Consider the following 27302-nt stretch of genomic DNA (forward strand, 5'->3'; position numbering starts at 1 on the left):
TGATCAGACAACATGCTCATCTTCTGTTCAGTCTATTAATTACTAATCAGTTACATTCACTGTTTTAAACAATCACCAGAGCATGACTTGGGCAGAGGGACGCACACACAGGCAGAATCAAATTTTACAAGCAGTCATTAAGTGACCTGAAATTAGAGTCCTTTTGCAATATTAGGTGTTGCAAACATGAATAAATGCATAATTGCAGCTAGACCATTTACAGAAAATCTTACATGCCAGACAATAAGACAGACCATAAAGTAAATTTTAAGTTTCTAACCAAAGACGACTACATGAGAGAGTTTGCTTTAAGAGCTGGTAGTGAAAACTGTCATACAAATTACCACTACAGTAAAAGGTAGGCAAAAAAATGGGACAATCAGAAGAGATATATGACAAAAAGGAAGCCAGATAATATAGTTTCCAAAGACAATTCTGTTATAATCTACATATTGTGCATTTCACTTACAAAACTAAAACTTTAAGCTTAAACTATCCAAGCATGGAGCATGAGTATGTATTGCATCATTGTGTCAGTTATGCACACTTTGACATTCCATTTCTATATTACATTAAGGATGAAATGGAGTTTCTGTCCTCTGTTAGTCTTGAATTTTTTCAACAGCAAAACACTGCCACCTTTAGGCTTGATACATAGACCTCCCCGTTACAACTGTAAATTTTTTTTTTTTTTGCTACATTTTTCCTTTATGGAGATGGTTGAATTCCTGTGATCTTATTTAGAATTTTATTCAGTAGTCAGATTTCTCCAGAGGAAAAAAAAAAGTTAGTATTAATCGGTAAAGAAACACTACTTTTCTCACAAATATGAGTGCATTCCCAAACAACTTAAAAAGTATACTCCATTAAGCCACATAATCTTTTATCTATTTTCTCTCATCTCACAGCTCTTTTTTCTTAGCAGTTTCAGTACACATATATACTGTATCACATAATATCTTACACTGCATTCCTTTCAAGTAAAAACTTGGTAATGCATTCTTTGAACATCCGAGTTTTGAAAACTGATTACAGGAATAACAATAATGCATTATTAAAAACTTTATGTTCCTTGTTCATATACATACTTACAGTATTCTAGATTAAATATTAAATACTGATGGCTCAACATTTATATAAGCATGTATTGAAATGCATGCAAAATTACTTACACCAATGACACAATGTCCCCACGTTGTACATCATAATTTCGAATGCTCCAATGGTTTAAGAGCACTACATCAGATGCTTGTCTTCCCCCAGGATTCAAAGAAGGCTGAGAGAAGGGGAAAAAAACGAACAGCTTTAGATCTACATTTCCTCTATGAATCTTCTACCCAACTCTCATTCCATCAACAGGTGAAATCCATTAAAAACAGTAAAAACGGACCCACTTACTGTAAGAGGACCAAGAATCTTATATTCTGGGAAATACGTTTCTTTATTAAATGCCATGTTAAGTGTCATTAATTTATGACAAACTGTTGTTCCCATCTTTCAATGCACTACTCCATGCAAATTAAATTACGCAGGATACATACTTATGACAAGCCTGATGAAAAGAAGTGGTTGCCTTTACTGCATATCATTTAACATTAAAAAAAAAGGAGAACCAAGAACACTGATTCCCAGAAAAAGCAAACTTTCTGCAGGCATCTTACTTCTTATACAAGCATAATGCACTAAAAAAGAAGTACATACTCATAACAAACTAGTCTCAGCACCCATTGCAAAGGGAAGAAACAAACCCTGCACCTACAGCGTATACTGACACTGCCAGTAAAGATGGGCCTTCCATAACACGATACAAAGAGCATGAACTCTCGCAGAACCATACAGTGAAATGAAACTGTTCCCTAAACTCAACATTAAAATAACCAAGTAATTAATTAGTACAGAGTATTAGGAAGTACATAGAACTGTCCATAATTATTTTGTGTGACGTGGTACAAAACCAGGGTACCTGGTCAATGCTGGCTCTCAGTTAACCCATCAGAAACAGCAGAGGAAGGAAGTAGCCCATCACAGTACTGTCTTCATTGATTTTTGCAGGGGTTATTTCAATACAAATACTCCTTTTACCAGACAGAAAGTATTTAAGACTAATCCAGTCTAAAGTCTTTTGATAGCTCATTTCTCAATCAGCTTTTTCAGACTCTTCAAATACAATTACGGTACCTCCAAGTTGGCCAGCAGATGACCTCTAATTTAGACTCTAGAGTTAGGTGACATATGTAATAAAGCAGAGTGTTGAAACTGGGCAGCCCCTCATTTACCAGTATGATAGCTGCAATATTTGCTAAAATTTGATTTATTTTTTTTTAGGACAGGTTTTCAGTGTTCACTTTACAATATAACTTGGCCCTCCACATGTACCACGAGACTTTCACTGCTGAGATTCCCCTCCCCAGACTGACTGTACCTTTGAGGAGCAAACCAATCAGGGTATAGGACTTAAATTATCTGTTCTCAGCACAAGTAATTACACAGTGTTAAATTCCATTCTATTTTCATTCAGTAAAACTATGCTCCCAAACCAGGATGGATACTTAGTGTTTATTTTTAACTTCAAAAGTGATTTAAAAGTGCTGATTTCTCTTTACTACAATTTCCTCATTCATCTCTTCTTTGCTAACCAGATCAGTTGATAAACACCTACTTCAAATGGGACTTGTGAAAAACTAGCTTCTCAATGTGCAAGAAGTAGTAATGTGCTGGGGTCCTGAGTAGGTGTAATTCACATGAACAGTAAGGAATACAATAGGTCAAAAGAATAAGTATGTTGGGGTGGGGGGAGGGAAGTGACACAACAGATTTAGTTAAACAGCAAATGAGGCTAGTTAGATTTTGAGCCATAGACTATAGGGCAAATTTCTAGTCAAATAAGTCTGCGGGTCAAAGCACATCACCTTAACATCCACAGAGATATGGTCTAAGTTTAAACTATAAATATATTAACACTCATCGCTATTTTATCTACTAGACTCTATGCATTGCAAGAGCCAGATAAATGAAAACCAGAAGCTGATTAGCAGATACTTGATTATTATTTTTTTAATCACGATTTTCCAGGATGATCTTCCACCTTCATAGCATCTTCCACCAAAGGATAGTATCTTTACATACAAATTATTTACATACAAATTCACAAACAATTCACAGTCATACTTATTTTACCAAATGCAGGCACATATGGGCCAGAAGCTAACAACAATACTAAATATAAGGCAAAGAGGCTGATCTTTCAAAGCAGGAATCATACATATGGTATATTCTCACGAAGTAAACTGCTTGGCACTCAAAAGTATCTACCTTAAAGGGCCGATAGAGAAGGTCAAAACAAATGGAAATTTTAAACCCACTGCTCCAAAAAATAATGTATTTCACACCTGATACTTAAAAAATATTTACATGAGTGTTTACAAACTTTTCCTCTCAACTAAATCCACAGCAACTTCATCTTACAGAGAAATACACCAGGTAGTTACAGTATTGCCATAGTTGCATTATCCCAGTTGACTCTTACTGTTTTCTGTATTTAAACAAAGGAAATGCTTTAGAGTTTAAATACATTTAGATATTGCATAATCTTTTTAACTTAAACTTAACTCTAAATGCAATACCATATTGCTTGCTATTTTTAACGATACATTGCTCATGTGGTTTTGACATACACAGTGGATATCCAACTCATTACACATTAGAATTATGTTTGAGAGAAATGTGACAATGTAGAATATTTTTTTTCCTTCCCACAAAACAACCTGACATATTCAAAATGCACAGACAAAAATACTATTTTGGCAGAAGAAATGTAAGGAAAACTGGAAGGAGACAACTTCATTTTACAACAACTACATTTTTCCATTAAAAAAAAATCATCTAAATCCTTCAGCAAGTCTTTCTCTAACGTAAATAACATAAATTGTGATTCCACAACAAAAAGTATAGAAAGAATTTAATGCAGTGTGTTCAGAGACAACTTATTCCCCATGACATTTTTACTAGTAGTAAGGTCTCAGGTCTAGCAAAACAAAAATACAGCTTCCAGAAAAGTAGTCAACAAATAGGCTCACAAGGGCTCTTTATTTCTATAAGAAACAAAATAATATAGGGGCTTCTTCCTTTCTCTAGCTTGAAGCATTATAACTTGTTTGCCCAAGTTCTTGGCAGAATAGCCTGCTACAAATGAGACACACAGGTCTTAATTTAGAACTGTGGTGCAGAAGTCACAAAACATTCACTCTTTCCAATTACTAACTAATCTAATGCTAAAAGCATGCAAATTGAGATCCCCAGCCATATGATGAAGCCTCACAGGACATGAGGTTCCATAAGTAGGAGGGTAAAAGCATGCCCTTTACTATAAATAATGATTAACTTGATAGTTGTTATGCTGCTAGTGAATACCAGAAGGTCACAACTTATTTGCTTATAGCTTGGGGAACAGAAAGAATATTCACATGAGCTCACAGGCTTAGGTACAGTAATCCTAATAATAAAGTTAGAAGAAACTGCCACAGAATAATTACAACTGCTGTTATGCATAATGGAATAGAACATTCAATAATGTTTGCTGCTGAAACAAGTGTGCTTTGTCAGAGATCGCTGGTCAGGCTACTTGCTATAATCCTTGGTATTGAACTGTTTGCAATAGAACTTGCATATAAAGTTGTGCATACGCTCTCATCTTCCATCTCACTTGAAAACAGTCCATTCGATTTAATGAATTTACAAATTTATAAATCCAGGGTGTCCGTTTTCCACATCATTATGTATGAAGAGTTCGTAATACCAGACTAGCAATGAAACTCAATAGAAAAAAACATAAATGGATATCAAAATGTCCCTATGATAACAAATATTTTAAAGTATACAACCAGCATTACAAGAGGAGTCACCAAAAAATCCACAACAGCCAATTAAGAAATCATATTACCAGTTATTTGTGTCACTTAGATTCAATGTTGTAAACAGATTACAACTCACTTGAAACCCACTATTAACAAAATGCTAGATGAGCACATCAATCTGTAAAATCCTAAGCAACAAAACTACCCCACGTGAGGATTAAAAAAAACAGTCATCCTGGGAAGAAAAAAGAAGGTAATGAAACAATTAAAAAAATGTTAAAATTATAAACTGCAACAGTTCATTGTTATTCCCTATAGGTTATAGTTAATACTCATATACACTGAAGTCAGCACAAGTGAAAGAATTATGACAGGCTGAAAGCACCGTAGAAACACAGAATCAGCTTGAGACAATGAAATGCATGAAGTCTGTCTTAATTTATTGGGAATAAATCAGAAAAACTGTATTTTCATTAGAACCTTTATTCAGCATGCTTGCCAGGGTGTCAAAAAGTATTACCATCGTCAGTAACTATGAAGCAGCAATAAGGCTGGTCCAAAACAATAACGGAAAGTGAGGGGGGAGAGAGAGCACACCACAGAGAACAAGAGTAGGAGAGCAACCGTGACACAGAGAAATTTATTCCTTGCTTCTTGTCAGAACTTTTAATTTCAGGCTCAGCAGGAGCCCTAATGATGAGTACACAAAGCCAGCTAGATGTTTTAGAGGTCTATTACAAACAAATTCTTAGGAATCATACCATGATATCTTCCAATTGACATAGCAAGGTGTCACTGGAAGCATGCGATTGATAGATATATAACTACATGCTGACTGAACTTCACTCTCCCTCATACCCATAGCTTTCAGATACATTCAACATAGATCACTCTTCAGAGAACACAGTAAATAGAATTGCAACGTGATGACCAATACTCCTTCAAGCTACTCTGCAAGAGAGGGATATATTCCTTATAATTATGTCCCTGTCAGACTTAGTTAGGTGTCTAATAAATCTTGGCAAGGAAATTAGTATCTTATTAAAAGCACTAGGAAGTATTTTTGTAGTCTGAAAAACATCCATATGCACAGAAGTTTAAAACAAACTTCTATTTCAGTGCTATAGTCCAGAATAAAACCAGAGAGAGAATTTTACAGACACTGAGATGTCAGTAAAATTAGAAATGTCAGCTTTGAAGCTACCCATACTTCCATCAACAGAGGGAATATTTAGTCAACAGACACATCAAGGGAAAAAATTTGATTTTAATCACCCAGTGAATACATATTGCTTTCCCTAGCCACTACAAAGAATGCATATCCTTCTTCATCAGGTTGAATAAATGTGAGCAAATAACTGCAGTGTTTTTCAAATCTTCCATGGATAAACCACAGTTAACTATATGCCCTTCAAGCCAGTACAGAGACAACACTCCAGAACAATACCAGAGCTCCTAACTACAATACTCCCTAACACTTGAGACTGACTTCAAAGGAAACATAGAACTGAGGTCTTGACCAGAGGGGCTCAATGACTTGTGGAGTAGGGAAATCTAGAAAATTTCTTTCCAGCTACTGAGCTAAAACTATCCAAACAAGAATGGATATCAAACAGAACATTATGTTGGAGACAGAAGAGACCAAACAACGAAAGGCAATGTGGCATGCTAAAAAAACAACCCCTCAAAAATTAAATGCTCAGGTCATACTCACTAGCTGGGGGGGGGGGAGAACAAACAAACAAACAAACAACACAAATGCCAAAGCCATAACATCCAAGATGCACCTGCATCTTGAACATTGCATATGTGGCTCTGGATCCCAACAGAGGCAAAAAGCGGGGAGACGGAAAATGAGGGAGTTGTATTCATCTGGCTAATTTGTACTTGTCTAGATGCTGTGTTATATATTTGAATTCCTCCTGTCTGAAGATAGTAAAAAGAGAATGAAACTATTTTACCAGTTTCCAACTCCTCTCCTCCTTTCTACAGCAAATTTCTGGCTCTCCAAATTGAAGCCCCGAGATTCTCCTACCTTTGATCGGTTATCAATTATATTCAGAATAACATAAATGAAAAGGGCAAAGGTAACTGATGTTACACCTCTTGACAGAGATTAAACACCCGCTTACAGACTGCCACAAAAAGCAAAATGCCACCTTGCCATTCCCTCCTCCCCACCGCATGCTTTTTATAGCATTAAACACATCAGCCAAGCTCAGGTCCTAGCCCAAGTTTTGTCTGCATGAATGCTGCACAATTTAAACTCCAGCAGCTGGTCTCGATTGCTGTGAAACCTCTCTTCAAGGTTCTGAGCTTACTCAGATAACCAGAAAAGAGGGCTTAGCATCCGAGAATCGAATCCTTAGTCTCTGCTAGTTGGAATGTTGCAACATTGGAACAAAATAAGTTATAGTTATCCGTGGTGATGCACAGCAAGACGCAGTGCACATGATTTAAAATGCAAAGTAACAATACAAAAATTGGCTAACTACATTACAACATATATTTTTCAAGTCCCAGTAACAGAGGAAACAAAGTAGCTGTTGACAATCATGAGTATTTATTTATCTTCTAAATGTTACACAGCCTATTTATATTTATCTGCTTACACTGTATAAACACTCAGTATTACCAAAGTAAAAACAGTGAACTGATACTTATGTCCTGATAAGCATAGGTATTAATATTAGGTTCATTCCATTTTCAGTATTCTTCACTGAAATAGTGCCATACTTGTTCATTAGTAAGAGCAAGTATAGCAAGAACTGGTTTGCCTTACAATTACAATGATACAGCTACTAAAAATTAATAAAGCCTCTTTGTGAGTCATCAATTCAATCCCAAGAGACAAAGGGTAGTGCTCAAAAACCAAATCTTTAAATGACTAGGAAGATACCAAAAAATACTACAATGCGGTCATTTAATAACAATTGAAAAAAAGATTTTTTTCCACCTTGCTATTGTCAATGGACAGTCACTTTTTAATTTCCTGACAGACTGTGATGGGTTGACCCTGGCTGGATGCCAGGTGCCCACCAGAGCCATTCTATCACTCCCCCTCCTTCTCAGCTGGACAGGGGAGAGAAAATATAACAAAGAGCTTGTGGGTCGAGATAAGGACAGGAGAGATCACTCACCAATTACCGTCACAGGCAAAACAGACTCAGCTTGGGGAAAATTAACTCAATTTATTACAAATCACCCAGAGTAGGGTAATGAGAAATAAAACCAAATCTCAGAACACCTTCCCTCCACCCCTCCCTTCTTCCCGGGCACAACTTCACTCCCGGATTCTCTACCAACCCCCCAGCGGCACAGGGGGACGGGGATGGGGTTTATGGTCAGTTCATCACATGTTATTTTCTGCCGCTTCATCCTCCTCAGGGGCAGGACTCATCACACTCTTCCCCTGCTCCAGCGTGGGGTCCCACCCACGGGAGACAGTCCTCCACGAACTGCTCCAGCATGGGTCCTTCCCACGGGCTGCAGTTCTTCACGAACTGCTCCAGCATGGGTCCTTTCCACGGTGTGCAGTCCTTCAGGCATAGACTGCTCCAGCGTGGGCCCCCCACGGGGTCACAAGTCCTGCCAGAAAACCTGCTCCGTGGGCTCCTCTCTCCACAGATCCGCAGGTCCTGCCAGGAGCCTGCTCCAGCGTGGGGTTCCCACGGGGTCACAGCCCCCTTCGGGAACCCACCTACTCTGGCGTGGGGTCCTCCACGGGCTGCAGGTGGATATCTGCTCCACCGTGGACCTCCATGGGCTGCAGGGGGACAGCCTGCCTCACCATGGTCTTCCCCACAGGCTGCAGGGGAATCTCTGCTCCAGCGCCTGGAGCATCTCCTCCCCTCCTTCTTCACTGACCTTGCCTCTGTCCCAACTTTTTTTCCTTCTTAAAAATGTTATCACAGAGGCGTTACCACTATCGCTGATTGGCTCGGCCTTGGCTGGCGGCAGGTCTGTCTTAGAGACAGCTGGTATGGGCTCTCTCGAACACAGGGGAAGCTTCCAGCAGCTTCTTACAGAAACCACCCCTGTAACCCCCCCCGCTACCAAAACCTTGCCACACAAAGCCAATACACAGACAAAAGGTATTTCCAGCAATACCTGCATTGATGCTCCTTCCACTCTTGCTACACAGGCAACTCTATCCAGGAAAGTCACGGTTACTGGAACAGCAACAAAGAAACCTTTAAAAAAGGCTTTAAGGTATCTCTTCCCCAAACCTTGAGCCTGTGCCATAATCTGAAAAATATGAAGAAAATGGAAAAAAAAGTTGTTATAAAACAAATTTTAAGTAACAAAAATATCGTAGGAATCCAACAAGGAGAAATTAAGAATAAATTAATTATATTATCTGTTAGGGTCTCCCAATATCCACAGCGGAAAAAAAAATGAATGTACACATGAGAATGAAAAAGAACAGAAATCTTTATCAGAATTTTAAAGTCTACTCTACAGAACAGAGCTCAATACTTGACATTTACCCTTTAGCTAATTTGACCATTTCTTGTGATCCTGTGCTAGCAAAAGTACTTGATAAAAATGACTCAGTGATAACAGTTCAGCTAAACGAGAAGCAAGCTTTCATAACCAGAGAAAATCTAATTATGTATTTCTGAAAAATAAAAAACCATCAACTAAATTGAAATAACCAATTATAGAGCATTCCATTGGAGCTTACAACCAAAATTCTGTAAATAATTTTCTCTCCATACTCTGGTAATCATTAATTTGTGACCCCCAAAGATGGACCGTGTTATGTAAGGAAAAGATGACTATTTGCAACACATCACCATTTCTTTATTAAACATTTTCACACATAAAAATGCACAAACGCATCATTTCCACACTTGTGGTAACCGCAAACATGTAGAATCAATTCAAATTGTCATGTATATCATAGGGACACACAGTAACACAGTGACTCCTTGTTCACTACTACATCAGAACGTTAAAAGCATATTGGCAGACTAGGCAGCTAAGTAATGACACATGGGACTATTCCACTCCAACTCAACATTTATTATGCTATCTCCCATCTATTTATTTAGCCCTGAACCAGTGAACATTCTTGAAAAATACCTACAAAGTACACTGAAACATAAGTTGTTTGATCATATTAGTTATACTGCTGAAAAGCAAGCTGAATATCCAGGTACTGCTGCAAAGGTACAAGACTATTTTACGTAACTGCAGCTTCATTATAAGAAATGCTGCCCTTCACCTATTGGCAAATCGAATTTAAACTTTTGTTTAAATCCCCGGTAGACCGCACACAAGATCAGTTTGTGGAGTCCCTGCTCCCTCTGTCATGACCTAACTCCAACAGACAGTAGTAGAAAGAGAAAACAGACTGTACCCCGAACTTTTGAGTCTTTCAGTGTGTTTATATTCAAGAACACAGAATTATTTTTCAACAAAAATAATGGAAAACATAAATGCATGCAGTTTCATTCAATCCTCTTAAAAACAGAATATTTAGAATTTCACAATATAATCATTTTTTCTTCGTTGCATTTTCAGAAATATGGAAGTGATGAACTATTTGTATGCAAAATACAAATTCAAATCACTCTGACGAAATAATACTGAAAGCAGTATTTCTGTGACAGATACGGCCTCTTAATTCCATAAAGGATTACACTTAAGAGAGGAAACCCAGTTCAACAAAGCCATCAGCATATTCTTCACTAAAATTCTTAGTAGATATTAATAGCTTTGCAATGACATGATCTGTCTTCTAAAAGACAGGAACATCTTTACTGTTACTTCTGACACTCACCTTCACAAGGTTTTAAATCTCTTTTACTTTTTTTTTTTTTCCCAAGTGGAAATACTTCACCATCATCTATAACTCTTGCTCTTAAGTTTAACTAGTAAAAAGTCTAAATGTCCTTAATGCTTGTAATTCAACTGTATTTTCTTTCTGCACGTTTCATAAAAACATTTTCAATTTGCATCAACAGCTTTCACAAAGAATTTGAAATATGTGGTGAAACAGAACAAAAACCTCATCAATTCAAGACAAATGTTAAAATGCTTTACTTTCAGCTTATCATTTAAGAACTCATTATTGGAATCAATCCACCAAAAGAAGCTATTGCCTCAATTGGCACAGATTTACCTTTCAAATTATTCCACATAAAAAATAGAACCTCTAAAAATCAGGTTTATCTGCCATTTAACAAACTATACCATTTTGTACACCTTAACACCCTTCTCTCAACCTATTGATTCTGAACTTCGCCTCTCAAGTTTTCTGGCTGGAATTCTGCGCCTCTGCTATGAGGTCTGGCTTATCTCAGACCTCCTCCACTCTAACAGCAATGTCAACCTCAAAACACAATTTTGAGACCTTGCCCACAAACATACCCACCATGTTGTCTACAGTCACAGCGCAAGCTGAAAGACTGCCTGACAGATGTATCACAATATGACTGATTTAGGACATTTTTTTAAAAACTCTAAGAAATCAGACGAATTTACTTGCTTTTTAAATTCCGCATAGTCAAACCTATTTTTAATTAATATGAAGCATGAATGTTCACCCCATCCCTTCTACTAAATCCACTGCCAGATCTTGTTATAAACTTCTTGCAAAAGCCCCATGCTGGTATCTACAGAAAAATCTAGTATCTGAAGAAAAGTAATTGGTCAGACAATCCACAGGAGACCAACCATATGCTCCTGGAACTACAAGCTAATTAATAGTGACACAGAATCTAGCAGGCAGGTTAAAACAGTTAAGACAAAATGCTACATTCTCAGTACATGATTTGGCCATGGCAACACTGGGAGTATTAAGCAGCTGTGGACAAAGCTGTGAGTTCAGGTCCTACTTTTGTGGTTTTGGACACAGGCAATATTACAGTATTACAAGGCGCCGAATGAATAAAGATGAGGGGAAAAACACCAACAGCACCCCTACAAGCAATACATGTGCAAAGCCACCAAAGCCAACAGCAGCTGTTGCGCTGAAAGACTTCTCCACTTGCCCTGAAATATTTTTTTTCTTTCCTTCCTCCCTACCATCCCTCCACTAGGCAACTGATCAAACCACTGGTTTTATCCTCCATCCACACCAAAATGAATCCTTCATTTCCAGGCAGACGCTACATTCTGAAAGTTTCCTGGGTGCCCACCTCCCACAGCTTTTCCCCAGGACACAAACTGAGCAGGCCTGTAGATCAGTCTACTGTAGAAGCCCTTCTTCCCAGAAGACAGTAAACATATGCACACACATTTTAAACAGTTTCAGAAGAACAACTTGAAAACAAATCCATCTTTGACCTGAAGTCCTTCCATATAACAAAACATTTTTAACACAGGGGTAAGAACTTACTACATGTCAGTATCTCACTGAACAGCGTGAACATTTTTGCCAGCTCTGTTTCATAAGCTTTCCCCTCCAAAAAGCACAGACAAGCATTTGCCACTGGGTAAGTACATGCACATGCAGAGTTGCTATGCAACTGTTGACACAATAGTTCATCATCCAACTGCCAGTAAATGGAAGGTTACCCATCACTCTTTCAGCAAGAGGGGCTTCAAGTCTTGCACTGCCACAGGGGAAGAGCTTGAACATAGGCAGCAGAAAGACAGTTTGCGGCATTATCTTCTACCAGTAACCGCACACGTGAATGGATAACCCCCAACTGATAAATACTGTTCGATTAAAATGTGCAGTCTTTTCTTATACTTAGGTGGTCTCAGGAGAAAAGAAGGGCAAACAGTAATGACATGCATTTACTGCAGTCGCAAGAAAAAATTTAGGGTAGTAAAGGGTGGACGCAACAAAGACCCTTACAATTTTTTTTTAAAACCAAAGAATTTTCTGGTTGGAGTATTTGTTTAAAAATAAAGAAAACATTAGATAGCTATCACTCCTGGAGATAATACTCTCCTCAGAGATTATAATTTATAACATCAATGTGCTCTAATTAACTATTTTCTTGGAAAACGTATTCAATTTGAGAAAATCTGTGAAAACTACTGAAGGAAATATTGACATAACTTTCTAATATTTCAATTGAATATATTTTTCTATTATACAGAAATTTTGAATTTATAGTATAGAAAGTTTATAGTTTATATTCATTTAAAATTTATACTATAGAAATATTAACTATTGTATATTTATAACAGAAATATATTTTTCTATATCAAATTGATGTATAGGTTCAAAAAAAATGCATAAATGTCACATGTTCCTGTCATTTATATATATAAGAATGCTGATGTCCAATGTTCAAAGTGAATTACAAATTTTAGCAAGGTTGTCATTATGATTTCCAAGTCTCTGATCTATTTTATTTTTAGGATGTGAGGTTAAAAAGTTATTCCTAATGCTCCTTTAAATAAACATTTTAATTATTCTTTAAAGAAGAATATCCTCCAGAATGGCTAGTCAACTCTTAACAGCTTTAAATCTAAACATATAGAATCTGAGGAAGTGTTGGACAGTAACACCCAACAAAAATGTTAAGGGTAAGAAGCTAATTATTTCATAGGTACATGAAGATACACTAACAAGTTTGAAAGACACAACATGATTTCCTAATATATAAACAAGGAAAGATGTTAATCATATATACTATTTTAAAATTGTAAATTAATCCAAGTAATAAATCAGTAAGTAACAGTTGGTCTGAATGCTTTCTAAAAATAAGATCTCTGTGAATTATCAACATTTAATGATACCGCATGGAGCTCTCTGGTATGTAAAATTCAAAAGATTCCTAAAATATCTGTAGATTTTAAGAACACCATGTTTCCGGAGTGAGACTCTGAAATCCAGTGTGGTGTCTGGTTTATGCTGACAGCAGGTTTAAATGCACGTCAGTGAAGCAAGCGAAGGATTCTTTGCTGAAAAAAATAGTTTCAGCAACACATATTTCTGGATCTCTGCCCAGTCAGTGACACCTTGAATAAGATCAACAAATCACAACACTTAAAAGATGGCGCAACAAAACCAAACATATAAAACATGGAAAAAATAATTTAGAGATGCATACACTTTTCAGCATTTGTAAATTACACTTGAAAAAAACCACAGAACAATTCAGTAGAACTGAGAAACTTTAAAGCAGCAACCTTGAAAACTTGTTTGAAATGGCAACATGGACAAGAAAAATCCAAGATCAAAAATGCTAGCATATAGCAGGTCAAAGCATTAAGAATTTCATATTGTGCAGCTCGGAGATTAAGGCAGATGGAGCACAGCATTATCTGGACTGAAGTATCTGGTGCACAAAAGGTCCAGGGATTATAATGAGCCTCTTGTGGGTACTACAACATATGGAGCAGAGATGCTATTTAGATAGCTCTCAGTGTATAAAATGTTTATTTTTTTTCTTACACTTGCCTGCACATTAGAAGACACTGTTTATCAAACAGCCTGCAGAAACTCATCAAGTAACATTCAGAAAGCCGCAGGTTACAATATATTTGCAAATCTAGGTACTTAAAAATTACCCACAGAAGTATGATAGGAAAAATAGCTGTAAAAACAAGGCATTAGCAGTCATCCACAAAGGAAATAAAATGGCCCCTGATGTGCTTCTACAAGAAGGCATGTGAGGGAACGGGAAGGAGGGAATTACAACCTATATGCAAAACAACTACCCAGCCAAGACTGCTATGTTAGTTTGAAATGACCTATTTGATCTAGTTCAGAAATGAGTAACTATACTATATACAGCTCCATAATCCATTGAAATAACCAACGTCTCTGTCAATCACAATATGCATTTTTCTATAAATTGCTGGCATCACGCTAGAATTCAGGCATATATGGTTTGAAAACAAGGAAGACTTTCATAACAGAAAATAGCAAAACACATGAATGAGCCCAATTCTCTTGAGTCCTATGAAATACAAAATTGAGCACAACAGCTTTTGATTTAAGGAAGACTGGTACAACTTGAAGACAGGGTTATACCTGGTCTAACAACCATGATCTACAGCATGCTGCTCAGTATCAGAATTTCTGTGATTTTTAACATGTGCCTTTTCTACAATCTTTCATGATACCAGGTCAGAGGGAACTACTGCCATGCAGCCTGACCCTTATTTCCCACTTTAGTTGTACATTTCAAAAACTTTTACGTTACAGTGATTTTTGTAAGGCTACAAGCATGCAGACTTTTCAGTAGGCTAATTTAATTCATATATATTTATCCAAGTATAGGCTGATGCACACAGATATGATGGTGATGAATGCCACAGAAGAATCAAAATAGGTTAGTCCATGTAAGTTTTCAGTTAAAAATAATCAAAATAGATCAGTCCATTTAAGTTTTCATTTTAAAATATTGTCTAGATCCAGAACGAGCTCTCATTTATCCTTCAATACAGACAGATCCATCCTGGTATTATTCCACCATAGTGGTGACATTTCTATTCAATTAATGCATTTATACTCTACACACAGGTTTTCCTCACAGTATTCCTCCATCATATTAATCTCCCTGCATCGCCCTGGCACACAGTCATTAAAGAACACCACTCTATTGCGAGTTTGGAAATGTCACAGATCATGGAAATGACTGTTGTATTACTGAAGCAGCAAACCCTAACCTAATCAGCAGTTTCGGTAACTACACATGTATGCTCTGTAATGCTCTGCTGTTCTGTTTCTCCTAGGTTAGTCATTTTGTCCTGATACCTAGATGTTTTGCTTGTTCCAAATCCAAAGCAGTAGATTTTGTTAGCCTCAACTCCATTACATACCATTTTCTTATGCCTTAGTTTGAATTAAACCAATTATGATTTCCATGTAATAGCTCCCATCACTATGAAATATGCAGAATTTTTTCCAGTATACAATACAGAAAAGCAACAATAAAATTCCAGTTTTGTAATCTTCTCAGAGTTGTAACATACATAGAAGTTCCCAGAAGCAGACAACAATAGATCAACGCAATGAACTTTCAGCTTACAAACCACATCAAAACAAAAAAGCTTCAACCACAACAATCAGCAACCTAATCTGTCACAGAATTATTACTGGGAAAAAAAAAATCAGTTTAATGTGGAGCTGATTCTTCTTTTAATCTAATATTACCACATCCCATCGGTGGGATCTATCTCTTGTACAAAGGCTCAGTGCACGTGTTGGTTGCAACTGGAAAGAAATTCATATTGCTTATTCTTACAAATTAATGTCGTGTCTCAGGGACGTGAATTTTACCCTCATGGACAATCTTGTATTTCCAAACAAAACATTTCACTCTTCAAATGTAAAGCAAAAGTGGAAGAAAATGCAACTGTAGATAAAAGTTACTCTCAGCAATTAAAGTAACAGCTAGTTCAGAATGGAGAGTAATCAGCCACCCCTCAGTTCTGACAAGTTATTGAGGACTTCACTTTACACACGTAAGCAATGAAGAAAAGGAACAGCAGTACGATCACTTTTCTATGGGTATTGCAATACAAAAAGAGATCCGTAATTGTTATAAATTAGATATTTTCAGAACATTTAAACTTAAGATGTAACGCAAAGTCTTCAAGTACTATCACACAGGTGACTGTCGGAGTACCAGTTGTTCTAACATAAAAGATACAATAATTGGTTTTACTCATGTTTCTATATTTTCAAAGAAACTAATAATCATTGACATACATTGTACAAAAAGGAAAGTACTAAATTACATCAATTTTGGAACACATTTAAGTGAACAACATAACACATACTTAGCTTCTTGCAACTGAAAGTTGTGTGTTGCCTTTCAGCTTAAAGATTCAATGCATGCAAAGTAAGTTAATTTCATAAATTGATTTGAAGTGCCCTTTACAAACAACTACCAGCTGCTGTTATGTTTTGGTCTCAAGCAGACTGCATAACTGAGGTGTTGCTTCCAAACTCACTAAATTTGTAAATTACATCTATAGTAAACAACAGCATAACCCTTGATTTTTAATTCATTTGCACATTTATCTAGTCAACTCTCCAGAGTCTTTCAAGTACCACAAAACTGTGATGTTAGTTGTGGTTATCCAGAATCAAACTTATGCAAAAACAACAACAAAAAAAAGGGGAATATTGAGTTTTAACCAAAATATATAATGTTAAGTATTCATATAGCACTCAATAAGCGGCCTAAGAATAACATCATTCAACTCAAAACATGAACATTGTCAGAAACAAACTCTTCTAGAAGTTTTCGCATTTGAATTAAGAACAAGTAAGCTTAGTACAGAACAGGGAAGTTTCTTCTGGCCTAATGGAAAATCGAATGAGTATGTAAAAGAAACAAGCTTCTCGGCTACAAGTCTTTCAAGTATGCAAGTGTGCACTGAGTATATAAGGACAGAATAATAACTGACAATAATACTTCTTATGGCATGAATAAATAATTCCAAAAGAAAGAGAGAATGTATTTAATATCTGAAATGTATGTTCCATTTTCAGTGTACTTCACAAAAATAACTAGTTCTCCCACAACTACCGCAAAGGCTTTGTGCATACTTGCTCAAAACAGGGGGGAATTAGAACTGACTCCGCAACAAAACATTCCCATGAAACCTAGCAGTAAGGCCTGATGAACCAACTACTTACTATCTACTGTCTGTAGCATATTAATAAACTAAATGTACAAACCAATATGCAAAATTGTGCCTTCGAAAAATAACTTCCTTTATTTCACAAACTCGGGTTTTATCCTTGAACATTAGAGGTCACTGTAGGACTTTCTAAGAGCGTACCTAGTGTACTTTGTAATAACATTCCCCACCATATTGATTTTGAGTCTGGGACTTGTGACAACTTCAGCTGCCATATAAATTTCTCAGGTTTGGAGAATAAAAAAAACAACTAAACCATAAGCATAAGGATCCAGGTGTTCCATGAATAGCTGGAATCTGTGGCACACTGGTCAACTCACAAAGATCTCAACACAAAATTCCAACTCGGTGAAACCATTTGAATCTTAAAATTATTGTTCAGCATGACCAAAATATTATTCTCGTGGATCTGGATACCACCCACTATTATACCATGTGTATAGCTATTTCCCATCAATTCCAGGAGCAAATCTTTTTTGGTAACAAAACACAACTTAAACAGAAGAATCCGTAATTTTAAAAGAAATGAAAGACTCTCAGAAATCTCCCAATCACGGTAGTTAAAAACGTTACATTTTTTACAAAATCCTTGCGGATTCAGGTACAAAGCTGCATATTGGAAAAACCAAACCTAGTTCTAAAGTCTTCTAGAGAAATTATTTCATTTAACCTGAAAATCCCTGTGAGGTCTTGTCTTCCAAGTGTACTCTGTTGACAAAAAAATGTGTATTTTCTTCCTAACTGAACAATGAACAAGTATGTGTGATGTATGCTTTTTGGAGAGAAAAAGCAAAAAAAATGTGCTGGTACAAGAAAGTTATCTAGAGAGACGTAAAGCAGCTTTCCTAGATCACCTCTCTCCTTCTTTGACACCTGAATGTACTCAGTTAATTCCAGTTCAGTGCAACAGCAACAATACGATACAAAAAAATCAATCACAATGGAATACTGGCTAATTAAATGACACTACGAGGTTAAAGTCTACTTGGCGTTCAGCTGCAGATTTTCCATCTAAGCTCTTCATTGACTTCCAAAAAGATTAGTTTTCCTTAAAAAAGGTAAGAACACCACTGAGATGTGCCTAGGAACTGGCTGAATCTCTTCAGCTTCAAGCGTTGTGGCCTTTATACAGAGAAGCATGAAACTAGGAACAGATTGAAGGGCAAGTACCAGACATGGAAAAGCGGCCGCTTTAAGGTAAGTTATGTCATTATAAACGAAGACAGTAATTTCTTTCTCAGACGTCCAAGACGTAGGGTAACAGGAGAGCCACTCCATCAGGACACCAGAGAAGCGCCTCACAGGACAAATACAAGATCCGGTAGAAACTGAATAAAGCCGTGTTAAATGAGAATTGCACCATGTCCAGGACCACGAGCAGTGCACAGCGCAAGTCCCAGCGGCGGACAAAATGCGAGTGAACCGGGGAGCCATTTCCAAGCCTCCGCTCCCTCCTACACAAGCAGAGGCCGTCCCTACCGCTTCGCTTTACTTTGCGGCGTGCCCAGCAGTTCCTCCCGTCAATCACCACTAAAAGTCAACACACTGGGAGAGGAGCGGTGCTCCACACCGCCGCCTGCCCCGCTGCTCTTTCACCCGACCCCCCTCCCGCTGGCAGTTAACACAGGGCGGGCTTAAAGGAGGGCAGGACGAGGGAGGAGGGATCCCGCACCGCGCCGGCGGCACGGCAGTGCCCCACTCAGCGCCTGAGGGGACACGCGGCCGCCCGCCGCCGCGCTCCCGTCATGACGCCACGCTTCCGCTGCGCGAGTATCGTCATCCACCGGGCGGCCCCTGTGAGGAGGCCGCCGCCCCGCCCCCGACCGGGCACCGTCTCCGCCACCACCGGTGCCTCCCGCCCGCCCGCCCCGGCCCGCTTACCCTGTCCTCCCTTCAGCGCGGGGAGGGCCGGTAAGCGCGTCCGCCGCTGGCGGTCACGTGGGCTAACGGCTGCGTTGGCGCGGGGGGCGGTGTGAGGAGGCCGCGTGCCCCGCCGGGGCAGGGCCGCCGGGTTTCCCCCCCCCCGTCCCCGCCACGGGAACGGCGGCCCGGGAGCGGCGGCTTGGGCTGCGACCCTGCGGCAGAGCTGGCGGCGCGGTGTGAGGGGTGCTGGGCTGCAGGCGGCTGCACCGGGCGTTCAGGCTGCGGCGTGCGGGGGGGTACGGCCCGAGTGGTTGAGTTTACCTTCTGTCAGCCCTGCGGCAGGCTGGGCCCTGGCTGACAAACGACAGCGTGCTTGGTCTGATCTTTGTTAACCGTCTGCATTTACAGCTGGCGCAGGAGTCCCCGAAAACCTGAGGCCGTTGGGTTGCAGCAGCCGTGGTTTCCTTCGGCGAGGACGGAGATCCAAATGCACAAGGTCCCTACCGTTCGGGACGCGTTTTGGCAAAGGGACAAAAATAAACTGCCTTCAGCTTTAATGTGTAACGCTGGGAGTTCTTACACGATATTTCGGTACAAACCAGTTCTGTAAGCTGCACTCATTGTAATCCACACAGAAAAAGGCAGGATTTTTGCTTAGCCGACGAGTTTCCTAGTCCATGCCAGATTTCATCTGGACTGATGGCAGCCGCCTCTGCTGCGCATCAGAACTGGCTGCATTGTACTTCCAGTCCTGCGTTCACCAACGGAGGTTGAATTATTTTCCAGTCTAGTGCAAGTGCATACGCTAGGGTTTGTGATTTCACAGTCAAGAGTGTTTGGTTGTTTTTATCAGCTGCCATAACAAGTGCCGGTGCCAGTATAGTCTGAAGCAGGAGGTTTTTCCAGATAGCTCATGTACCTTCAAGACCGGATGGGCAAGTTCACAGCAGAGAAATCCATTAGGGGTTATTATGCACATAGAAACTACCTCGGGCTCTGGGGGGGCTCCCTAACTAGATCCTGGGAGATACTTTTACTAGTCAGGCCACTGTCAGACACAATGTAAGATGACACCTCTGCCTGACTCTCTGCACTCAGTTATTTGTAATTTATTATTAAAATGTTATTTTTAAGCTCAAATATAAAATTGTTTATAATTGAAATTATCTTGACTTTGAAGCTCAGTTATAAAATTATGAATGCGTAGTTGTCTGTAGTCTGACCGTGTCTTTTTACAGAGGTAAAATACTCTTTCCGCAGTTTTTGAGATAGGACTCAACTATCTTAGAAGGCAATACCTTAGAGTACTTATTAACGAACTGAATTGGAAGACACACTCTAAGACCATTTTTTAGTACAAGGCTCTGGAATTATGTATGCATAATCTATAGAATTTCCTGTTACACACTATTCCAAACACAACACACCCAGCCTCTTGTCAAATCTGAACCTTTCAGCAATGCTTACAGCTTTTAATGCTTAAAACAACATTTTCACAAAAAATAGAATTAGCTTTAGTGTGACTTTGTTTGTTGAAATAACAATGTGATGCCAACATATTTGTTACCTAGTGTAAACCAGTGATTGTTACCCTATTTCTTGTTTTCCCTTGACACATTTTTAAATAAGCATTACTTTTACAATCAAATAATTCTGGCTAACTTTGGTGTCAATTACCCTATATTTAATGCATTATTTCTTTAACCCATTTGAGTTGTGTGCTCACTGTAAGATTCTACAGTAAGATTTTTCAGTGCATTGCGTGGAATAAATACAGTATTCAGCTGCTGGTATCCACCATCTTCTTTTCCATCACTCATAAAAACTTAGGGAAGTCTTTACAAAATGATCAAAAGTACTGCTGCAAAACACGATATACTTTCAATTGTTAACATTAGAAAAGCATCTTATGGGAACGTGCCTCAATATTTCCATGCATTTGAAGCTGATGATATGAAATATTTCCCGCTGAAACTCTTCTCTGATTAAAGACTTTTGCTGTAAACCTCTCAAGATCAAATGATGGCTTATCAGCAGTTTTCTTCATTTTGAAATAATGCACGTGCTAAGCAACTAGCAGGAAATACCCATTTTTATTCTTCATTTATTTGTAGATAAAGTGATATTTATCAAAGCTGATATTAAAGTTACCAGCTGCAAATGATGCATTACCAATGTTCGCACCATTTTATTGGAGTTTTTTTAATAAGTATTCCTACTGCAGCTGCATTGCTACCTAGGAGTAGAGAACAGTTTATTTTGCTTTCATCTCTAACAAATACCTAGTGAAAATGTTTTGCTACTTCCATGCTTTGATGCATCAGTGGCTGAAATAAAGAAAAAGCATGTCCTTTTCACCCCCCTCTTCAACTGCTTTTCAGTTGAGAGTACCATTAAAGCATTCTCGGCAATCCATAAAACTTTTGTACCACAGTATCCATTAAAAAGACTCTCAGCAGACTGTGGCAAGCTTTATGCTGAAAACGCATTTAATTCAGTTTCCCCTAGCTTAATTTCATTTTATATTTTAAGAGCATGGGAAGTCTACAGGAGATACCTAAGACCTGCTTTGAGTTAAAATCAAGTACCATGCATTTGCGAATATAACTATCTGTAGTGTATTTAAGGCCTGTTTATCTTCTTCCATATAGTAAAGGATGAATGTTTGAGCGGCGTTGAGTGTACTGTTCTGAAGAGGTGTGTTTTGGAGGAGAATATTGGTCTGGATCCGACAGCCTGAGAGCACAGAAAAGGTGCCGTGAAAAAAGAGCACAAGCACTGAAGGCACAAGATCAAGAAGCCTGATTGCTTAAATGGATATTGCAGATGATCTCTTCATACCATGCAGCTGTGGCTTGAAGGACCTGTGGCCCAAGGGCAGCAATGAATGGTGTGGCACAAAGGAGGGCAATAAATCTTAAACCTGCTATTGTAATGGGAAAAAAAAGTGATAGTGGCATCTTCAGTGTTATTATATTATTACACATCTCCATTTTATTACATGAGTAGGCACCTAACCCCTGCTAGCTTCTGGGCTCCGATAATGGCTTGTGATAAAGGATTAGACACTCATTTTTGTGGTTTTTTTCCAAATGGAAGTTTATATTCAGTGGGAGTTATCTACCCACATATATATAATGTAGCTAGCTATACATGAACTATTTGTCTCAATTTCCTATGTCAAGGAGGTGACGTAGGGCCCTTCTAGGACAGGATTAATCTCATTCACAGGTGGATGTTGCAAAGAAATCAGATAGATCACATTTTAGAAGAGCCTGTTTCTCCTCGGTTGCTACTGTGTGCATCCTGATGACTCACTCAGGTGTAGACACGTACGGGATGCTCGCCGTGGGAGGAGAAGCATCCTACCCTGCCTGTGGCAGAGTTCCCAGGGACCCAGCTGAAGGCTGGTGCCAAATACTGATGGGAGTACTGACCAAAACTCCCTGACTGATGTTAGTACCTGTGCACATACCTGTGGTTCAGTGCTCTTCGCTTACACAGAGAAAGAAAAAACCTGGTTGGGTTGATTATGACACTGTATGGAAGTTACCATATAAAGATCTTTGGACAAACATTTCTGTTCCTTGGTGTTGATACTCTTTTGACCATCACATATTGTTTATGTTATGCCTTGTACATAGTGAAACACAACCTGGTCAGAATAAAGTAGATTTTGCTTCCAGTCGGTCAGGCAGGCAGCAGAGCATAAAACTGTAGTAACCTCTCCATCAGGGAAAAAGAGAAGAATTGAAACACAAGAAAACTATTCCTGAAATCCTACCATTGGTCAGTGAAAATGGCATAATCTTTGAAGGGCAGAAAATACATAAATAACTTACAACAGTCAACTTAATTGTGTGGGCTTTCCTCAAGGAACAGTTGCTACCCTCAAATTCTTGTCATAGGAAAAAAGGAAGCAGCCATGATCTGCAAAGTCAAGAGTCTATTGTTAGTGTAGGTAACATCTTGACAGGCTAATGAAAGAATTATCAGTCCAGATCTAGTAATTACAGAAAAAGAAAACGGTACTATTACAGGGAAAAAAAAAATCTCAATAATAATACAGTTAAAAATCTTACGAAAACTTCGTAACATCTACCTCTGTCTCTGGTGTTATGCTCACTCTTCTGTTGCCTCCAGAGGTGCTAAGGTGGTTTGGTTCAGTGTGGTGGGAGTTGTTTGTTCTCTTTGTTACCCCTAGAACTGGCTTTCCCCAACTCCCAGGTCTACGTATTTTTAACTGAGCACCAGTGACTTGTTTACAGCCCTGAAGTTTCCAGTGTCATCTTGCGCCTCCCTCCACTGCTGTCATTCCATGACTGTAATCCCCTGCATTGCATTATTATGGTAAGGACATAAACATTTCATTCTAACAAGTAGCTGCTTATTACCACATATTATGGTTGCAGCACACAATTATATAAAATTACACAAAAGTAGAATATAGAATCATAGAATATCTCAAGTTGAAACAGACCTGTAAGGATCATGGAGTCCAACTCCGTGCTCCTTACAGGACTACGTAAAACTAAACTATATGACTAAGAGCGTCATCCAGACGCTCCTTGAACTCTGACAGGCTTGGTGCCGTGACCACTTCCCTGGGGAACCTGTTCCAGTGACTGACCACCCTCTCAGTGAAGAACCTTTTCCTAATGTCCAATCTGAACTATCCCTGATGCAGCTTCATGTCCTATTGCTGGTCACCAGAGAGAGGAAATTGGCATATTAGACAATTACCACCTGATCATTAGAAAATTGTTGTTACAGGTAAACAAGGTAAAAGAGAGTTGCAGGCATGCTAAAGCAAGCTTGGCAAAGCCTGACAAGTCCTGAGGATTTGCAAAGTCAGTATGAAGCTCATGTTCTGCTGCTAGCCATAGCAATACTGTATGTACTGAGCTACCAGGCTACATGGGTCCTAAATATTCAGAAATGTGAAAGTAACTCAGCCTAATATTACTTATCCCTTGATAGTCTTCAATATATTTAATCAACAGCAACATGGACAGTAGCATTCCATTCTTATCTGTAATGTGTAAACCCTTACCTTCCTTTTAAGTGAGGAGTAGAGGTTACAAAGGTTAGTAGCAATAAACAGGTGTAGAGCGATCATTGTGGATTAGCGGTTATTAAATGCTTAGCATAAAGCAGCCAACAGTTACTTTGCTATTACATACAGTACATTCTTTCAGCACTGTCAGATTTAAAGGGTTAAATTTACCTGAGTGGAGTCAGTATTTCTGTGCTGTCCTTGCTTATTATAGAAGCTTATTTCTGAATCATTTCTCCTGTACATGCATTTTAAAGGTGTGTAATTAACTGGTTGCAAGTTGTTAGGCAGCTGATGAAGTGTGAACAGGGCACTGATTTGTTTTCTTTATTTACATGTTTCCCATAATACTCTGATGAGAGCAGGTTATTGAGGCTTTTTAACCCATTGTATTATTCCTTGCTTGTTTCATCAGATTAAGAAGTGATTTGTGAAGCCATTTGCAATTCCTCAAATTCCGTTAAAAATTAGCATCCAGGAAAGCCTTAATCAAAAACAGAGTAAGTGCTAAAACATGAACACAAACAGCACTCCTGTCACTAACTCAAATAACCAAGTTAAGGAAATGCCTGCTTTTATCTGAAGCATAGCAGTACATCTGACTGCTCTCAGGTTGTTGTTTAACAATACACTGGTTTCGAAGACCAAGACACTTGAGGAACTTTCTGTTGTTCATTGCTCAGTCCTCCCCCACCTATTCACTTTTAACCAGAGAGCATAAGTGTGTGGGCCAACCCACCCTTCAACCGAGCCATAGGGAGGGAGACATTTTAAGACGGCTTCATCACTGTGGTCTTATGAAGGCCACCATTGACTGTCTCCCCTTGTCAAAAGTGTCTACCCTTAAGGGTTTGTGGCCACCTTTATTTTAGCATTGTTTCTCGCAAACATAATAAATAGCTTGCACCCTGAAAAGTCCGTCTTCTTATGCATGTACATTCCTTGCTTTTCCTGGTCCTCATTTTCCTTTCAATTCCTGAGAATTGTTCTCTCTGCATTAGTAGTGCAACATGGTTTGCAAGACTGTTGGCATCCAGATTGCCTCCAGGTTGCCCCACACCCTTTTTGTCTGCCATGAAATGGTTTCTGGTGACACTTCTTCTGAGTCTAGTCCCTGATCCCACAGGACAACTGACCTGATAGGAAATCAGAGTGCCACGAGTCATTCTTAACCTGTAGTGCTGGTGCCTCCCATCAGAGAGTATTACCATTTTTTTTACACTCAAGCCTGTATTATTTTTCCTGTCATCATTTCATCAAACGTTAACTTCCAATTTGCAAGAAAAAAAAACCAAACAAAAACCCCTTCCTGTCACATTTTTTCTGTATTGTACCTCAGAAGAATGTCAGTGTCTCATCACACTGGCTGTATCAACCCTGCCACTATAGCTGGAGGAGGGGGAATGAGAAAGCGGTTTGTTTGTTGGGCGTCTGGCGGCCAGCCGAGGTTGACCCACCCCAGTCCCACCGGCAGCCCCGGTGAGCGGACCACGGGGTTGAGTGCTCTGTTTGTGTTCACACAGTACACTTCTGGTGCATGGCCCAGCTGCCCATGTCCACGCTATGTCAAGGACGCAGTGTCCTCAGGTGTGAAACGTGGCCTCCATGCCCTCTGATACCCCGCAACACGTCTCCCCTAGGTCTCCTGTTGTGCCCCGCTGCTGCCTCTACATTCAGGCCCAAGACCCCCCCTTGTAGCCCTTCATAGAATCATAGAATCATTTAGGTTGGAAAAAAACTTTAAGATTATCGAGTCCAGCCATCAGCCATGCCCACTGCATGAAGAAGTGGCTTCATGGCTGATGGCAGAAGTTGGCACGTGGGTTGGTGATGGAAAGGCGTAGGTGCAGACCTGCTGTCTGGAAGGTGGCCATTCCAGGTTCATACAGATGTGCAGCATATCTGCTTAAATAAAAGCAGCTTCTGCAGTTTCTGTAACATTCGTGTAAGACCACGAACCAGCTAGTTTATGCCAAAAAAGACCACTGTGGTCAAGATGACACAGCATGCCCAGCTAGCTTAGCAGTGTAGGCAGAGCACACGTTCTTTCCCTGCGTTCGCTGAGAGGGCAGTAATGACTGTTGTAATCAGCACTCTGAGTCGTGCTGATCACTGCAGGTGGTTTACGGCTGCTGAGAGGTCACACTAACTCTGGGAGTGCCAGCCAGGGTTTCAGAGTACCCGTTCACTTTGTTTCAGCCCACTAACGTTTGCCCCATGGGGTAAGCAGGCACTCTCTTTACCCCACGCAGTACGGACGGGTGCAGAGTGAGGATTGCCGCATCATTAGCTCTGTGCTGCAGGAACGTGTCTTCTCAAGGGGAGAGATGGATGTGACACGATGTGCGTGTGCAGAGATGCCTTCTCCGCCCTCCTTCCTAGGTCAGTGACTGCTGCCCCATCTCTCCTGGAACCAATTTCTTTTCTTTCTCTCTCCCACCTGTCTGCAGTCCTTCAGACAAATTTCTCGACCCTTTCCTCTTACAGCAAACATCTCCCTCTGTTGCCGTAACAACAGGAGCAGCTCTGCTTTCCTTTCTCCTCCCACTGAAAACAGTCCCTCACGTTTTGCACCTATATTCTTTACCATCAGCCTAAAATGCCGATGGCAGAATGCATCAGTCTGAACTATACCACACGGTCCTGCTCTGCTAGAAGGCCCGTACTCAGAGACGAGCTGCCTTGTAGGTCCACACTAACACGTACACTGCCACGTCTGCTCAGTCTTTTTTCCAGTACTCAAACTAGAGCAACAGTGATGAAAAAAGGACAGAACAGAGAGCTGATACTATGCGTCGTAGCTGGTATAAAGGAAAGGGGATCAGCTGTCCACGTACTAAGCCTCTAAAGTTCCTCAATGGCTGCCAATCATGTGTTTCCCAGTTTTCCTTCCCCTGCATCTCTCCTGACTTCAAAGCTAGATTTTACTGCGTGCCCTGAATTCTCGCATCTTTTCTACG

The 27302-nt window shown here is 39.5% G+C and overlaps 1 protein-coding gene and 1 long non-coding RNA gene across 5 annotated transcripts in view; one reads left to right on the top strand and one right to left on the bottom strand.

Annotated features, from left to right (window-relative positions):
- Positions 1-19810, bottom strand: part of IMMP2L (inner mitochondrial membrane peptidase subunit 2) — a 480207-nt gene extending 460397 nt beyond the window's left edge. For 2 of the 4 annotated variants that reach the window (XM_052790071.1, XM_052790068.1), the window contains exons 1-3: positions 19608-19810; positions 8964-9101; positions 1173-1276 (exon numbers count right to left, since the gene is read on the bottom strand). In XM_052790071.1, coding sequence (XP_052646031.1) covers positions 1173-1276; positions 8964-9098 — 239 coding nt within the window. In that variant the 5' untranslated portion in view covers positions 9099-9101; positions 19608-19810. Of the gene's footprint in view, positions 1-1172; positions 1277-8963; positions 9102-18915; positions 18937-19304; positions 19372-19607 lie in introns of those variants that run through there. The other 2 variants (XM_052790069.1, XM_052790070.1) reach the window with 2 other exon arrangements.
- Positions 19232-21079, top strand: LOC128143132 (uncharacterized). Its single transcript, XR_008235651.1, has 2 exons — positions 19232-19334; positions 19695-21079. It is a non-coding gene; the product is annotated as an uncharacterized LOC128143132 (long non-coding RNA).
- The last annotated feature ends 6223 nt before the right edge of the window (positions 21080-27302 follow it).

Source organism: Harpia harpyja, chromosome 6, assembly GCF_026419915.1.
Source record: "Harpia harpyja isolate bHarHar1 chromosome 6, bHarHar1 primary haplotype, whole genome shotgun sequence".
NCBI classification, from domain to species: Eukaryota; Metazoa; Chordata; class Aves; order Accipitriformes; family Accipitridae; genus Harpia; species Harpia harpyja.